This window comes from Leopardus geoffroyi, chromosome C1 (assembly GCF_018350155.1).
Source record: "Leopardus geoffroyi isolate Oge1 chromosome C1, O.geoffroyi_Oge1_pat1.0, whole genome shotgun sequence".
NCBI classification, from domain to species: Eukaryota; Metazoa; Chordata; class Mammalia; order Carnivora; family Felidae; genus Leopardus; species Leopardus geoffroyi.
Window position 1 is genome coordinate 8300881 of NC_059328.1, and position 15917 is coordinate 8316797.

At 45.4% G+C, this 15917-nt stretch overlaps 1 protein-coding gene across 1 annotated transcript in view; it reads left to right on the forward strand.

Moving 5' to 3' along the window:
- Nucleotides 1–10938, forward strand: part of UBIAD1 (UbiA prenyltransferase domain containing 1) — a 106032-nt gene extending 95094 nt beyond the window's left edge. Inside the window, exon 2 of the mRNA XM_045475609.1 lies at nt 7280–10938. Within this exon, the coding sequence (XP_045331565.1) occupies nt 7280–7305 (26 nt within the window). The 3' untranslated portion in view covers nt 7306–10938. The remainder of the gene's footprint in view (nt 1–7279) is intronic.
- Nucleotides 10939–15917: the final 4979 nt, after the last annotated feature.

Consider the following 15917-nt stretch of genomic DNA (forward strand, 5'->3'; position numbering starts at 1 on the left):
TAGAAGATAAGAGAGAGGGGGTGGGGGAAGGCATGGGAATAGGGAAAGGAGGGGGAAGGAGGTGAGAGATGAAAGAGAAGGGGTGCCCCCGGGGAAGGAGCCGTTTCCTCACCTCCTCCAGGTATGCGTTCAAATATTACTGATGGATTCAGGGCAGGCCCCCCCAAAAGATGCCACTCGGGCATATTGATTATTTTCAATTAAAGTTACTTAAGAGACATCCGGTGCATGAAGGACACTCCGGTCCTCCCTGTTGGGCTCTACGCCCAACGTGGGGCTGGAACTCACGACCCCAAGGTCAAGACTCACATGCTCTACAGACTGAGCCAGCCAGGTGCCCCTCGTATTATTATTTATTTTAAATTTATTTTTCTCCTGTTAATCTGTCTCGTGTCAATTTAATTATTAGACCACCCTAACGATCTAGAAGGGAAGAAGGGAGGTTTTCCTCCTCTACAGTTTTGGTGAGCCAGCCAGGAGATCTCACTGGACACCACTCGCCCCGGGGGGCTGCTGGAGCTGAGAAATCCTGGTACTTCTGACAAGATAAGAATTCTCATCACGTCAGTCTCTAGGATCTCTGCCTGCAGGGATCTTTCTTTTTCTAAATTTAGATTCGTAGGGGAAAATACTTGTAGAATTATTTCCTTGGGTGTAGAGACTCTGGCGAAGATTTGGTGATGAGTACACTTATTCACCAGCGATCCTTTTTCCTCCCAGATGTTCATTGTTTCCTTTTGTCTACTTTTTGACCAGGGAGAATGTTCTCTCTGGTTTCTCCTAGCCAGAGGATGCATGCGTATTTGAAAATAAAAGTGCGAGGGGGCGGGGGATGGGGGAGGTGAACTTTTGGCTTGGTAAGTCACTCTATTCTGTTCAAAAGGGCGGGGGATCGGGGCGCCTGGGTGGCTCAATTGGTTGAGCATCCGACTCTTGATTTCGGCCCAGGTCACGATCTCGTGATTAGTGAGATTGAGGCCTGTATCAGGCTCTGCACTGAGTGTGGAGCCTGCTTGGAATTTTCTCTCTCTCTCTCTCTGCCCCTCCCCTGCGTGCCCATGCACTCTTTCTCTCTCTCTCTCAAAATAAATAAACTTAAAAAAAAAAAATCAAAAGGCTGATGGGGGGATTGGCGGGGGCGGGGGGTGGGGACATGTGATTGCCTGTGTTTTGGAGCAGGTATTTAAAAACAGAGCCCCCTCCCACCTGGGAAGGCAGGACCCCTATAAAACTGGGGCTCAGGTGGGAGGAGTGGGGTCACTCTGTCCTTCAACTGGTGCCCAGAGCCCTGCTATCATCGATTCTATTCGGAGCTGGTGGATGAAGAGGTGCTGATGTGGCTGGCGGTGGAATTAGGACCAGACTGAGCCAATGAGCTTCCGGAGCTGTGGCTGGGGGCCGGATGCGTTGGACTTCACTGTGGACTTTCCCTCTGCATTCTGATGCTAATGGGCCCATTAGATGGAGCACCAGAGCCACCGATTCTGTTGTAAATAAAAATAAAAGTTACTCACAAAGAGAAAAAATAAAAATAAACACAGAGCCCCTCACGGTTACCACTTCTGCTTTGTTGGGCTAGCTCTGGGAGTGAGAACTTTCTGGATCTCGTGAGGACGGGATCTTTCGCACTCCCTGGTGGGCCGCCTCTTGCATCCTGGGTTAAGCTGTGGAAAGGCTTATTGGTTTGAGCTGTTATTGGGATGATTATAACACCTGGCTCACCAATGGCCAAAGGACCAATGGATCCCTTGAATTGCCCATGCTTGAAAGAAAAAACCTTTCTTTTAGAGAGCTGTCATCCTAAACAATCTTCTTATTGGTACCTTTGGAAAGACCGAATTAAAAAGCAGACACAAAGGAATGTAACAGCTAGCCTTAGGGACTCCTTTTTAACACGATGAAAGAACGGAAATCAGAACAAAAGTTGAAGTCCCCATCCATCATAAACTCCCCTTCTTAAAATTTGGTCCTGTCTCCTCAGCATATTCCCCTAACCTCCAAACTCCTCCACCTTTTCTAGAAAATCCCTTAAACATCAGCTGCTTATTTTAGCTCCCCTTTTCCTATAAGATTTACAAAGAACAAGCTAGCCTAATCTCTAGGCCCAGGGTATACAGGTTACTCATGCAAATGCAGAAAGCCAGGAAATAAATTTAACAGAAGCATCCGGGATGGACAATATGGCTTATTTGGCTGGACTTTAAAATCAGGATCTGCCAGCTTCAGGCCTTCCTACGTAAGGTCCTTTGTGAATACATCCCAACCCCCCACCCAAAGAATTCATGTCCCCTGGGCAGCAAAACAGAGAAATCTTTCGGTTTCCGTCTTTGCTGGAAATTTTCTCCCTGATATAAAAGGTGAGCTCAAAACGGGGCGGTTCAGTGGGCACATCAATGCCTAAGCCTACTGATGGAAAAGTCTACCCTGTTCTTTGCAGATGCCTTGCAGGAATAAAGACCAAAAAAAAAAAAAAAAAAAAAAGTGAAAATCAACAATTCTTAATTTACAACTTGACTCTTTAGAAAAATAAAAGCAGATCTCTGAAATGCAACTAAAAATCCATTCAGAGCCTTTCTTATTTGCCTCCAGACATTTGCGGATATTCAGGACATTGGAAGAACAGTTGTCCTGCACTTAAGAAAAAGGCAAGAGGGGCGCCTGGGTGGCTCAGGCGGTTAAGCGTAGGACCCTTGATTTGGGCTCAGGTCACGATCTCATGGTTTGTGAGCTCGAGCCCCACATGGGACTCTGGGCTGACAGTGCTGAGCCTACTTGGATTCTCTCTTCCTCTCTCTCTGCCTCTCCCCTCCTCAAAATATAGATAGATAAACTTTGAAAAAAGAAAAGGAAAGAACATTTTAAGTTGCAATTACCCCCAACATCTGAGAGTAGAGAAATATACGCAGAAGTCCTAAGGAAGACCTTGGATACTTTTTCTGTCCCTTGAAGGTGTAAACCTTACAATGTCTTTGAAATGTAAACACCCTGGGAGGTCATTAAAACTCTGTTCAGACTGAAGACGAAAGAAAAAGAGAGAGAGAGAAAGAGGCTTTTTAAAAATACAAACTGCTAAAAGGACTCTCTTGCCCAAACTCGAGACCATAGCTTCCTTAATATTACTTGCCAAGGAGAAAAACAAATCTTAAGTCTTCTTGACAAATATTAGTAAGAAGAACCTTTTAAGCAGATAGTCTTAACTTGTTCTACCAGTTAGAGGCACAATTGTTTCTCAACTAGTGAGTTTTATAGTAGACCGGTGTGTTTTGTATTATACAAACGCTCAGGGGTTGATCCATGGTGAACATTTTTTGTTTTTATTTTATTTCTTTGCTTTTTTCGAAAGAGGCACAAGTGAGCGAGGGGCAGAGAGAGAGAGGGAGAGGGAGAGAGAGACAAAAGAGGTTCACCTGAAGCAGAGCTTGAGCTCACCCATTGTGGGACTCAAACTCACGAACCCTGAGTGGAATCTGAGCACAAGTCAGATGCTTAACCGACTGAGCCACCCAGGTGCCTCATGACTAAAGTTTTTGAACCAAAGCTGTGGTGTTTCTGTGGTGTATGTTTACATACGTCTATGTATGGACATTATAAATCTGAGATTTTTTTTCCTCCCAATTGTACTGCCAGAATTAATTTATAGAGCTCTAGGTAACTGGCTTAAAAATAAGTGCTTATAGATTAAGTGCTTCTAAACCTCAGAAATATAATAGAAACTAACCCAAGTGATTTGCAAGTTGGCTGATCTAGGATAACTTTTGGTAGATAAAAGCTCGTTTAAGTTTGTTGGTTTAATGAACACAGACCTGTCTTTAGAGTTATCGCCATTAAGCATAATAGTCTTATTTTACTTAGATTTACTGAAATTCAAATAAGCTTATGTAGGGGCGCCTGGGTGGCGCAGTCGGTTGAGCGTCCGACTTCAACCAGGTCACGATCTCGCGGTCCGTGAGTTCGAGCCCCGCGTCGGGCTCTGGGCTGATGGCTCAGAGCCTGGAGCCTGTTTCCGATTCTGTGTCTCCCTCTCTCTCTGCCCCTCCCCCGTTCATGCTCTGTCTCTCTCTGTCCCAAAAATAAATAAACGTTGAAAAAAAAATTAAAAAAAAAATAAGCTTATGTTGTCTTTGTTGCAAAATTTGTCAGCAAGAGACATAACTTAAGATGATGGTTAGCTGCTTTAACCTCTCATGAAATCATCATGGGTGATCTAAGTATGATTGTGAAAAACATGAATTACAGAGGTCTCAATGAGGTAAGAGTTTTCAGGGGAATGTTTTCGCGATGATCATTTTATGATACATCTCCTTAAATAGTTTCCCAAATCTCTTTGATGACTTCCACCCTTAGAATTTTGCTAAGTTAAATTAAGGGATAGGAATTCACTGAATGTCTAGATCATATCCAAGTAAGATAAGATACTAAAACATTGATTGCTACACGAGTCTAAGTTACTTAAATTTGACCTTTTACTACAGAGGATCTATTCGCAAACACATCTTATGACCCATTGAAAAATTAAACTGCAAAGAAGCCCACACTTCTAGAAATGATGAAGCATATTCGTAAATTTGCCAATCTAAAGAATGCTAGCATAAGAGGCAGCTCACAATGGCTTGCTTTTTAGCTTCCACTAGAAATTAAGGTGTCTAAGGGCCACGAATTCTTACTAATACAAAGCTACTAAAAATAATAAGGGAAACATATCTGTATACAAGGAATGCAGGCTATGTGTTTTGGGTAATGAAAGGTATGGGGAATGGAGATGCATTTTTGTTGACGGAAAGAAAGTAATTTGTCTTACGGTGAAACTGATTATTTCTGAATGGGAAAGAAAATAAGGGACAAGCTGAAATAGAAAGTTGTAAAAGGTTGTGAAAAAGGAATCTGGGGAAAGGAGTTTTACATGTGACCAAGCAGGATAAATTTGAATGAATTTGTTGTAAGGATTTTAAAAATAAGCTTTAATATCCATGGTGCACTTTTGTAAAACTGGAACCTAATTTTCTTTTATCCACTCAAAGGAAAAATTTGCTTGGACTATTAGTCTGCTCCTGATAAGAGATTGTAAAAGGCTTTTCTTTATTTTTTGGTTAATTTGCCTTGAAGGCAAAGAATTTGTTTTATCAAAATAATGTCTTGTTTTTAATCAGACCTTTGATTACTTAAAAAACAAAACACAATTGAGTTTTCTCTATTCAAAGAGCTGAGTTTTACTTACAACTAGTTAACCTTCTGTGTTTACCTGAAGAGTCTTTGTCACCATGAGTACGTGGATTACTAAGTTGTTTCATAGTGGTCTATGATCTGTTTGACCAAGTGTTTTAAAATCTTTTGATATTTTTGACAAACTTCCTTCAAATTAAATTTTCAATAAAGTCTTTTGACCTAGGAATAACTTGGGATTTTCCAGAGGGTCCCTGGAACATCTCAAAAGATTTGTTGCCTGTCCTCACACAAGGATTACACTAATTAGGCTTACTTGGTATATTAAGTTACATGGGAAGCATTGTCAAATAAGCAAAGACAAGTCTTCTTAGGTTACACTTTGCAGGTGACTGTTATTAATATGTGTTCTAGAAATTGTATGAAATTCCCAAAACTCGGATAGGTTCTGGTATAATGCCATCAGTCATTATTCTAGTTATCATCTTAAAGCGTTGTATGTCACAGAAATAGCCAAACTTCCTTTTCTATTGTACCGTAATGAACTCCAATCGGATCTTTAACCACTGGCGTAGTTCAGTCTTGTCATTTGGAGAATGATACTGTTTTACAATGATGCTTTTGCAGGCTTGCTCCTGTGGAAGTGTTTTGTTTTTAAGGGACATTCGCTGGAAGGACTCTGACAAGGACTCTAGAATACAGATCTCTGATAACTTTCAGATCACACCATCGACTTGGGTAATAATGTACAGATCCCTAATGGAGAAACTAATGGCTTCATGACTTCTAACAAAAGATCGATAAGAATCAATTCTTTGAGGCTGACTTAACTGGTGAGGATTGATAATAATGTTTTATTGCTGTTTTGGCTGAAACACTGTTGATTTTTAAAAATGTTTTGTTTTTCCCCATTTAAGGAAAATGTATTCTCTTTTTCTCTCAAGCTGTCTATGACTCAGGGCAATTTGGTAAAATCTGCCTCTGTGAACAAAGGTGAAACATTTATCTTTTTCTCCCTCCTGAGTTCTGATCCCTCCAGAATTTAGAAACTCCTCAGTGAGTATTTTTATTTTTATGGCAATGTGGTGATTTGCATAGGTTTGCTAAGAATCTGTTCTCCTTGTAACAGGACACAACTGGAAACAATGGTTATATTACCAAGGCTTTGTCTGGAAGGTCAAATTTGAGAGAGATATGCATAGACTCAGATATGACCAGACAGCTTTAAGGAACTAAGACTGGCTTTACAGAGTCAATAAAACCCCTTGGAAAAGTCACCCTGGCACTTTGCTTACAGGGTTCCCAGCAGCCTTACCACGTGATTAAGGAAGGTCACTTCCTGGCAGGTGCAAGAACCTCAGAGTATTTTGGGGACCTCAAGAAAAGGAATCCACTAAAGCTGTTGGTATTGCAGGCACAGCCTGAAGTCCAAGTCCTTGGCTTGACTTTTGAGCTTTGAGAAGCTTTTAAAAGTCCGATCTGAGATTCCTTATAAGAAGTTCTAGCAAAGCAGTTTAAAAGATTCTGTATGGTCAATGTATATTCTTGCCACATTTATGTAAATAATCAAACCCAGTTTATTGAGACTATTGGTAAGAAAATTTGTCTTACTTTTATTATCCCTGATAAAAATGGGAGTGACTGTAGAGAGAAATATTGTGTTTCAGCAAAAATCTGTAACACACCCTTGGGAGTATCAGAGTCTAGTGCTGTTCATTGTCTTTGATGTTTTGTTTTCTACCTGTAAACTGGACTAGATCTTATCTTAATTTTTTTTAATGTTTATTTATTTTTGACACAGAGAGAGAGACAGAGCATGAGTGGGGGAGGGACAGAGAGAGAGGGAGACACAGAATCTGAAGCAGGCTCCAGGCTCCGAGCCATCAGCACAGATCCCGACGCGAGGCTCGAACTCACAAACTGTCAGATCATGACCTGAGCCGAAGTCGGACGCTCAACTGACTGAGCAACCCAGGCGCCCCTGGACTAGATCTTAAATTCATCTAGTTTCTTCCAACAAATGGCTACAACTCTCTAGACTAATATTTTCAATTTTTCTCCCTTCTGACATGGAATCATTGAAAACTAATACTGCCTTTTTTTTTTTTTTCCTCCAAAGCCATGCAAGCTAACTTGACAACCTGATACAAACTTCGGAGAAACCACCTCAACAACTCGCGAATAGAAGGCCTGTTGCTGTGTTTGCCACTCAGAAGAATCTCCTGAGGCGTTCAAACTGCAAAGCAGGAGAATCTGTTAGATGGCCATTGCCTGCCCTCGCTCTATCTGAAAATGCTTCGAGCCTGACATCTAGGAGTCTTCTCAAGTGGCCACCCTCAAGTGGCCACCCTTTATGATTTGCTCCAATCACGAACCATCGTTTTTCTTTTGTTTCCATAGGATTGCTCTTATTAAATACCTGACTGGTTGTGCAACAGAGGCCTAACTTTGGGAGCCCTCCTGCATCACTGCCTCCTGAAGGGACTCACCACTGTTCTCAGGACTAGAGGACGGGCTCAGTGTGATATAGGACCATCAGCTACTCAGCCACTAATTCAGTTCCTTCCCCCATAGCCATCTACTCAGCTTTTAATGTGTGAAGTTTCCTGGGTGGCTTCAGAGGAGGAGCTGATGGGGTCCAGGGCAGCCTGCCCTACGATATGCCACTTTGGCATAGGGAGCATTTCAAATTTAAGTTACTTAAGAAACAGCCAGTATACGAAGGACACTCTGGTCCTCCACTGTCCCCCTGAAAGCAGGAAGCTTTTCCTCCCATTAATCTGTCTTATATCAATTTAATTATTACACCAGCCTAAGGATCTAGAAGGCGTTACCTTCTGCAAGAGGCCTCCTCTGTCCTCACTGTTTAAAGTGACAACTGCTCACCCCAATCCCAACCCCCTAAATCTACTCTGCTTTTTTTCTTTTTCTACAAGGCCTGCACCTTCTTCTAGCATGCTGCCTGATTTACTTACTTCCTATGTTTTATTTAGTTATTGTCTGTTCCTGCTTGCCCCACCCCCACCAGCGGAACATATTTGGTCTGTTTTGTTCGCAGAAGTATCCCAAGTGCCTGTAGTGACCAGCTGGCGGTAGGCCCTCAGGAAACGTGTGTTAATTGAATGCACGCATACATGCCCTTGAAGCTGAGGAAGAGGTAGGCTGCCCTGTGGAGGGGTGTCTTCAGGTCTGCTGCAGTGCTGGAAGTTTCCACCCAGGTCCATTTCCCTGGCATGTTCGGTCCCTGCAAGGGCTTGTGGTGGAGAGTTAGTCTCAGCACGAGCTGGAGCCAGTTGCACAGGCAGTGGATGGTGACGTGGGCAGGGGCCTTTGCTCTATCTTTCCAGGCCATTGACCCGCTCACCCTCCATTCCTCCTCCGCTGCTGCCTCAAGTGCTGTGTCCAGCCGGATACAGGCTGGTCTCCTCCGTCTCCAGCCTCCCCAGGATCAAGCAAGCAGCCTCTTGGGATCCTTCTTCTCAGCCTTGACAGGGTCCGTTCCCAGCTCCAGGGAATCCCCAGAAAGCAGGTGCTTGGCATCACTCCTGCAGCCAAGATGTCAACGCCCCCAGCTCTGGGTGCTGGCCCCTCAGAGGCCTCTGTCCACGTTCATCTGCCCGGCAGTGGTCTCTGCCCTGGCCACACAGCCTCCCCAGAACCCCGCAGAAGCTTCTCTGGAGAGGCATGGTAGATGTGGTGAGGCCGTCCTGCAGCCTCCTGCTCTAAGCAAGGCCACGCTGCGTCCTCCCCACAGGGCAGGGACACATGGCTCTCCTCACCTCCCACTGTCCGCTCTTCATCTTCAGGGAGTGCTTTTGTGGTCAGGCCTGGACCCTCCACCATCCTGGGAGTGTGGATCAGGGACCCTGGAACTTCCTACCTCCTGCGCCCATCCTCACGGTTCCTGAAAAGGCTTCTCAGACTTACCAGACCCAAACTACACTCCCACCCCAGTCTCCCTGCCTTCATGAACAGTACCCCCGGTGTCTGAGATGCTCAGTGCTGGAAACCCCCAGAGCTGTCCTCGGTGCCTCTCACACACAGGCTGTCCCTCAAGAAGTCCTGTGGGCCCTCCCTCCAAAGAACCAGCAGAATCCAACCACCTCTTACCTGGCCACTGCCCTGCCCTGGTCGGAGCATACTGAGTCTCGCCTGGAGCATGGCCGTGGCCTCCTAACTGGTTTCCCTCATGCCACCTTTGTCCCCTCCGGTCTATTGTTTGCCCAACAGCCTGGGGGTTGTGCAAAAATGCAGGCTGGTTATGTCCCTTCTCTGCTCATGGCCCCGCCAAGTCCCTTCCCCCAGCCCCTGGTCCCACATGATTTGCTCTCCTCCTGCTCTCTGAACTCCTCCTTTGCCCTCACCCCATTCCCCTGTCCTCCAGCTACACTGGCCCTTTGACTCTTCCTTGAATTCAACAGGCAACTTCCTGCCCCAGGGCCTTTGCTCTTGCTGTGCTCTCAGCCTGGAATTCTCTCCCTCTAGATAGCTGCAAGTCTCACTCATTCCTTCAGCTCTCTGCTCAGGGGTTACCCACTCAGAGAGGCTTTTCTCAACCACCCTGTGTAGATAGCCCCCACCCCCTCCTTTTCAGCCCACCCACTTCCATCTATTTTCTACACAGCTCTTTCCTGCCTTATATTTTGTAAATACTTGTTTGTGAGTCATAATGACAGCTCCATGAGAACAGGGATATTGGTTTGGGTGCTGCTTCATTTCCATTGCTTAGAACTTCATTGTCCAAATTCAGCACAGGTGATTACTAAAATGTAAATTAATTAAAAGAAAAGAAAAAATCCATTTCCTCAGTCACACTAGTGCTTAATAGTCACATGTGGTTAGTGGTTCCATACTTGATAGTGTAGAGATAGAACATTTCCTTGGTCAGAGAACATTCTATCGAGCAGTGCTGGCTTAGAACATAGCAGGTACTCAGTGAGTATTTATTGAATGAATTAATGACTGAATGGTGCTTTTGAGAACATCATCCTTATAGGAAGGTGGCAAGTTCCTCCCATGTGCTGGACATCGGACGGGGAGGTTTTTACATATTAATTCAGCTTTATGATGGCGGCATGAGATGGTCCTCAAAGTTACTAGTTTATAGGCAAGGAAATGGGCTGGCAGAGTCTAACACATTTTTTAACAGCTTTATTGAGATATAATTCACATACCGTAAAATCTTCCCACTTAAAGTGTAAGGGTCAACGCTGTTTAGCATCGTCACGGAGTTGTGCAATCCTGACCCCACTTTCCAAATATTTTCATCACCCCAACAAAGTACCCCCACGCAGTCACTCCCTGGGCTGCTATTAATTTCCTTTCTGTTGCTCTGGATTTGCCTATTCTGAACATTTCACATAAACAGAATCATTCGGTGTGTGATACTATGTGACTGGTTTATGTGGTGAGTGCTAGACTTTACAACTCCATGATCTTGTTATTAAAAACCCAATGGCTACACTACACATTTTCACGTGTTAGAAAGGAATAATAATAAATAGCTGGAAGATGGCCAGTGAGGCAGAGTGATAGGCGAGAAGAAAGTCCTGGGTCTTGAAGAGATGTTTTTACGTTACGGTTCACAGCAGTGAACTCACACTGCTAGCACTCACAGGAGCTAAAATATGGAAGCACCCCAGGTGTCCATTGATGGATGAATGGACAAGCCAAATGTTGCCCATAGATGTGCTGGAATATTATTCAGCTGGAAGAGGAAGAACATTCTTTTTTTTTTTAATTGTTTTTAACGTTTACTTATTATGGAGAGATAGAGAGACAGAGCATGAGCAGGGGAGGGGCTGAGAGACAGGGAGACACAGAATCGGAAGCGGGCTCCAGGCTCCGAGCTGTCAGCACAGAGCCCGACGCGGGGCTCGAACTCACGAACCGCGAGATCATGACCTGAGCCGAAGTCGGACGCTTCACCGACTGAGCCACCCCGGCGCCCCGAGGAAGAACATTCTGATGGGTTCCACAATGTGGATGGACCTGGAGGACATCATGCTGGGCCTTTGAAAGAAGCCAGTCATGAGAGGACCAACACTGTGTGATTCCACCTACCTAAGGCACCTCGAGTAGTCGAACTCAAAGAGACAGAAAGTAGAAGGGTGGCGGCCAAAGCCGAGAGAGAGGACATGGGAGTTATTTCTTAATGGGGGCAGAGTTTGTTTCCAAGATGGAAAGAGTTATGGAGATGGATGGTGGTGGTGGTGGTTGCACAACATTACGAATGTATTTCATCCCACTAAACTGTACCCTTGAAAATGGTTAAGATGATAAATTTTATGTGTATTTTGCCTCAGTAAAAAAAATGGGGGAAGAAAGAAGAAGAAAGGCCCTGGGCTGGGAGTCATGGGTCTTACATTTTAGTCCTGATTCTGTCTTTAAGTGGGTGACCCTGTGCAAGACCTCAGCATCTCTGGGGATGCTAATAGGTCCATCCAAATCACATGGGGACCCAAGGGAAATCCCCACAGTTGCTGGTCTACCTATTGGCTGTGCAGGGGAGCTCTTGGAATGAGCCTCCCCTCAAGGAGGCTGGGGCATAGGCTGTCCCAGCAGTGGCTGTGGGATTCCTGCTGCCATCTGCCCAAAGTTTCTCTGGTTTCCTGGGCCAGCTCCTAGGGAATTGTGGAGAAGCCATGGTCAGGAGCATCTTGAACGGGTTCCCAAGAAACCCATGTTCAAATTCCAGCTTGCTCCTTACCAGCGGCGTGTCTAACCACCATGAACCTCAGTCCTCTCTCATCTGTAAAATGGGATAACACACACCTGCACAGCACAGGGTTGCTGGAAATGACATGTGATAAAACACGTAACCTGCACACAAAAAGTGTGTGACAAACCATCTACGTTCCCACTCTTGGGCTAGAGGCTTTTTCTGAGTAAAGGTGGCAAGCCTGGAGGAGAAGCAAGTCAGATGTTCAAGCTATTTTTCTTAGTTGGTTCTCCTTGGGCTCTGGAGCACCACCCCCCCTCCCCATCCCGTGTTCAGCTCCAAGCTTGCCAGGGGGTGTTGGGGACCGGGCACTGGTGTGGGGTGGCAAGGCAGGTGCAAGTGCTTATTTTTCCTCCCTGCCCAGAGCACAGTGGTCTCCTTGCTAGACCATCTATCTCAGTGGAAACCTTTGCTGAGATTTATCGTCCTGTTTCTGCTGGGTACGGGCTGCGGGAAGGTAAAAAATGTCCTTTTTGAGGCAATAAAACATGAAACGGAACCCAATTTCTCTCCAGGGTAAGAATCATTATGTTTGACAATGGCTGTAAAGTGTATAACACTGAGGAAAGGGGGCGGTGGCTGAGGGCCTTGTGGAGGAGGGGGGCGAAGTCACCCCTGCAAGATGGAGTCATTGCGCAGTCACCAAAGTGGGCTTGGAAGGAGCCCAGGGGCCGGGATGCCACCCCACAGCCCATCTGATGCCCAGCTGCACTCAATGTCCCCATCCTTTGAGGTCCCCATGAGAATTCAATGCATTTTTATCAAGGACCTCTACTGGGCAGGGGGCGATAAGAAGGCCACCCTGCCTGCTGTACCCAGCCCTTTAGAGAGAGAAGAATGAAACGTGTGCTCGATTGAATTGAATTGAGTGTTAAGGAGTCTGGATCTCATTCAGGGGGAGCCAAGAAACCAAGTGTTTAGAGTTGGTATGTATGTGCACATGCATGCTTTTGCATTTTCTGAACTATATAAAGCCCTCAAGTCGTAAGTGTACGATTTACTTATTAAGTTTATTTTCTTATTTTTGAGAGAGAGAGAGAGAGCATGCAAAAGTGTGAGGGGTAGAGAGAGAGGGAGAGAGAATCCCAAGCAGGCTCCTTGCTGTCAGCACAGAGCCCCATGTGGGGCTTGAACTCACAAACCGTGAGATCATGACCTGAGCCGAAGTCAGATGCCTAACCGACTGAGCCACCCAGGAGCCCCTTAAGTGTACAATGTAATACATTTTTTCATACGAATATATCCATGTAACCACCACCCAGATTAAGATGTAGGACATTTGTGGTGCCCCAGGAAGCTCCTTCCTGTCCCTTCCCAACAAAGGCTCCCCAGGATAACCACCGTAGATGCAACTCTTTCTTCCTGAGCGTCACGCAATTGGAAACATGCAGCATGCAGTTTTCCCTTCTTGCACTCATCAGTAAGACTCATCCATGGTGTTGTGTATATCAGTTCATCCTTTTCCACCACTATTATTCCACGTTAGGAAAACATCACGATATACTTATCCATGATGACGTTGATGGACATCATGGTGGTCTCAAGTTTGGGGTTTTGACTAGCAAAGCGGTGGTGAACATTCATTTCTTAAAATTTTTGAAATGTTTATTTATTTATTTATTTATTTATTTTGAAATTCGAGAGAGAGCATGTGTCAACCAGAGAGGGGTAGAGAGAGGGGGAGACAGAGAGTCCCAGGCAGGCTCCCTGCTGACCTGGGGCTCCCATGAACTGTGAGATCATGACCTGAGCCAAAATTAAGAGTCCAATGCTCAACCAACTGAGCCACCCAGGCACCCCCTGCAATGAACATTCTTGTCCATGCATGCCTTACAGTGAGTGGGCATAGGGAAGAGTTCTGAGCAGGTGAGTGGCATGATTAGATTGACTTTCTTTTTCTTTCGTCCTTGGTGATGGTTAATTTTATGTGTCAAGCTGACTGGGTCACGGGTGCCCAAATATTTGGTCAAACGTCGTTCTGGGTGTTTCTGTGAGGATGTTTTGGATGAGAGTAGCATTCAAAATGGGAGGATGGTGGGACTGGCCTTATCAGGTAAAGGCCTGAATAGAATGAAAAGCACTGACTTTCCTGTGAGTAAGAGGGGGGCTCCTCCTGCCTGACTACCTTCAGCTGGGACATCAGTTCTTTCCTGCCTTTGGATGAGAACTGAGACATTCGCTCTTCCTGGGTGTTGACCCTGCCAGCACTCGGACTGGAATGACACCCTCAGCTCTCCTTGGTCTCCAGCTTACTGGTTGCAAATGTTGGGATCCCTCCAGCCTCCATAATCATGTGATCCAGTTCCTTACAACAAATCTCTGTATGGGTCCTGTTTCTCTAGAGCATTCTAGTACAACCTTCTTTTAACTTTGAAAGGTCTCAAAATCATTGAAAAGATAGTAACAACGCTTGTGTCCCCATATCACTGACTTTGGACGTGTCTTTCCGCGCTGACTCTGGGCTCGGCCATGTGACTTGCTTTGGCTAGCGGGATAGCAGGACAGCTGATGTGAACAGCAGCTTGGAAGTGTGTGTTCCTTTTCCTCTTCCTTTCTTGGCCTCCCACTGCTGCCAGGAAGACACCCCCAGGCCAGCTTGGCTGCGGGATGTGAGGGACTCATGGAGGAGAGCTGAGCTGTGCCAGTCATGGTCACCTCCACCAGCTGTTGACAGGTGCATACGCAAAGCTATACCACATCTGTGGAACCACCGTTCAATGACCCAGGGGCTTGCAAAAAATCAGAAGTAGCTTTGTTTTACATTTGGGGATGGTCTCTTAACACAAACAGATACCACAATAAACGCTCATTTATTCTTTACCTAGATTTACTTACTATTAACGTTTTGCCATATTTGATGTATTCTTTGTATACTTCTGAAACATTTGAATGTCGCCTACATCATGACACCTCCATCGCACGTATTCTGGCATCTGTCTCCTAAGAAACAAGGCCATCCTCCTACCACGATCACACCGAGTCGCTTAATATTATTACAGTGATATCTAATGTAGAGCTTGTGTTCAAACTTCCCCAATCACCCAAAATGTAGCTGTTTTACTTCTTGTTTTAGTTCCAGGGTCTAAAAAGGATCATTCCAGTACACTGGCCACTACACAGAGGCTTATAGGCTCAGCCCAGCATCCGACCTTGAGGATGGGGGCAGGGCAGGCACACCGTCTGGCTGGGTTCGGAGCCCCACATTGCCACTTCCCAGCTGTGTGACCTTGGAAAGTTACCTCCCGTTCCTCGTCCTTGGGAGGCTTATATACAAAACAAGAATGTTACTATCATCCTCCTCGTGGGGTTATTGCGAGCATCTCGTGAATTACACACAGAGGAGCGCCTACATTGTAAACCACTGTGCTTATGTTAATGATTTTTGTCACAGAAAGGATCATCAGTACTCCCTGTGTCCGCTAATCAAAGCAGGTCTCATCACACACCTTTCCATGGGCTTCCTGACAGTAGCATGTGAGTGCTTCCATTTAGCTGGGAAAGCAGGGTTGAGATTCCATTTCTGATAATCCCCATGTAGGCAGAGGGAGGCTGCACCATTCTGGGGGAAAGAGCATCCTAGTCCTGGCTTTACCTCTAACTTGCTGTGTGGCCTTGGGCAAGTCACTTGCTCTCCGGTCCCTCCCAATGGATCCCCCCCTCCTCCCTCCATCCCTCCTTCCTTCCTTCTTCCTTTCCTTCCTCCTTTCCTTCCTTCCTTCCTTCCTTCCTCCAATTGTATCGATGGATGGAAGGTTCCTCCCGTTCCGTTTTTTCCTCTATTAATTTGGAAGCTATAATCCGTGCTATTTTTATCCTCTTGTAATTACCCTAGAAACGCATCACGCATCCTTAGGTTGTAATTGCCAGCCACGAGTTCTGTCTTTGCACTCCTCCTACATATTCCAGTGACTTCAAGTGCTTTAACTCTGGTTGCCTGTATTTTGATTCTCTGGTTTGTTTGTCTTAACTCCACAAATGAAACATTTCAAGTCATGAATGTTTGTTTAAATTTACCCACGTGTTTGCCATATCTTCT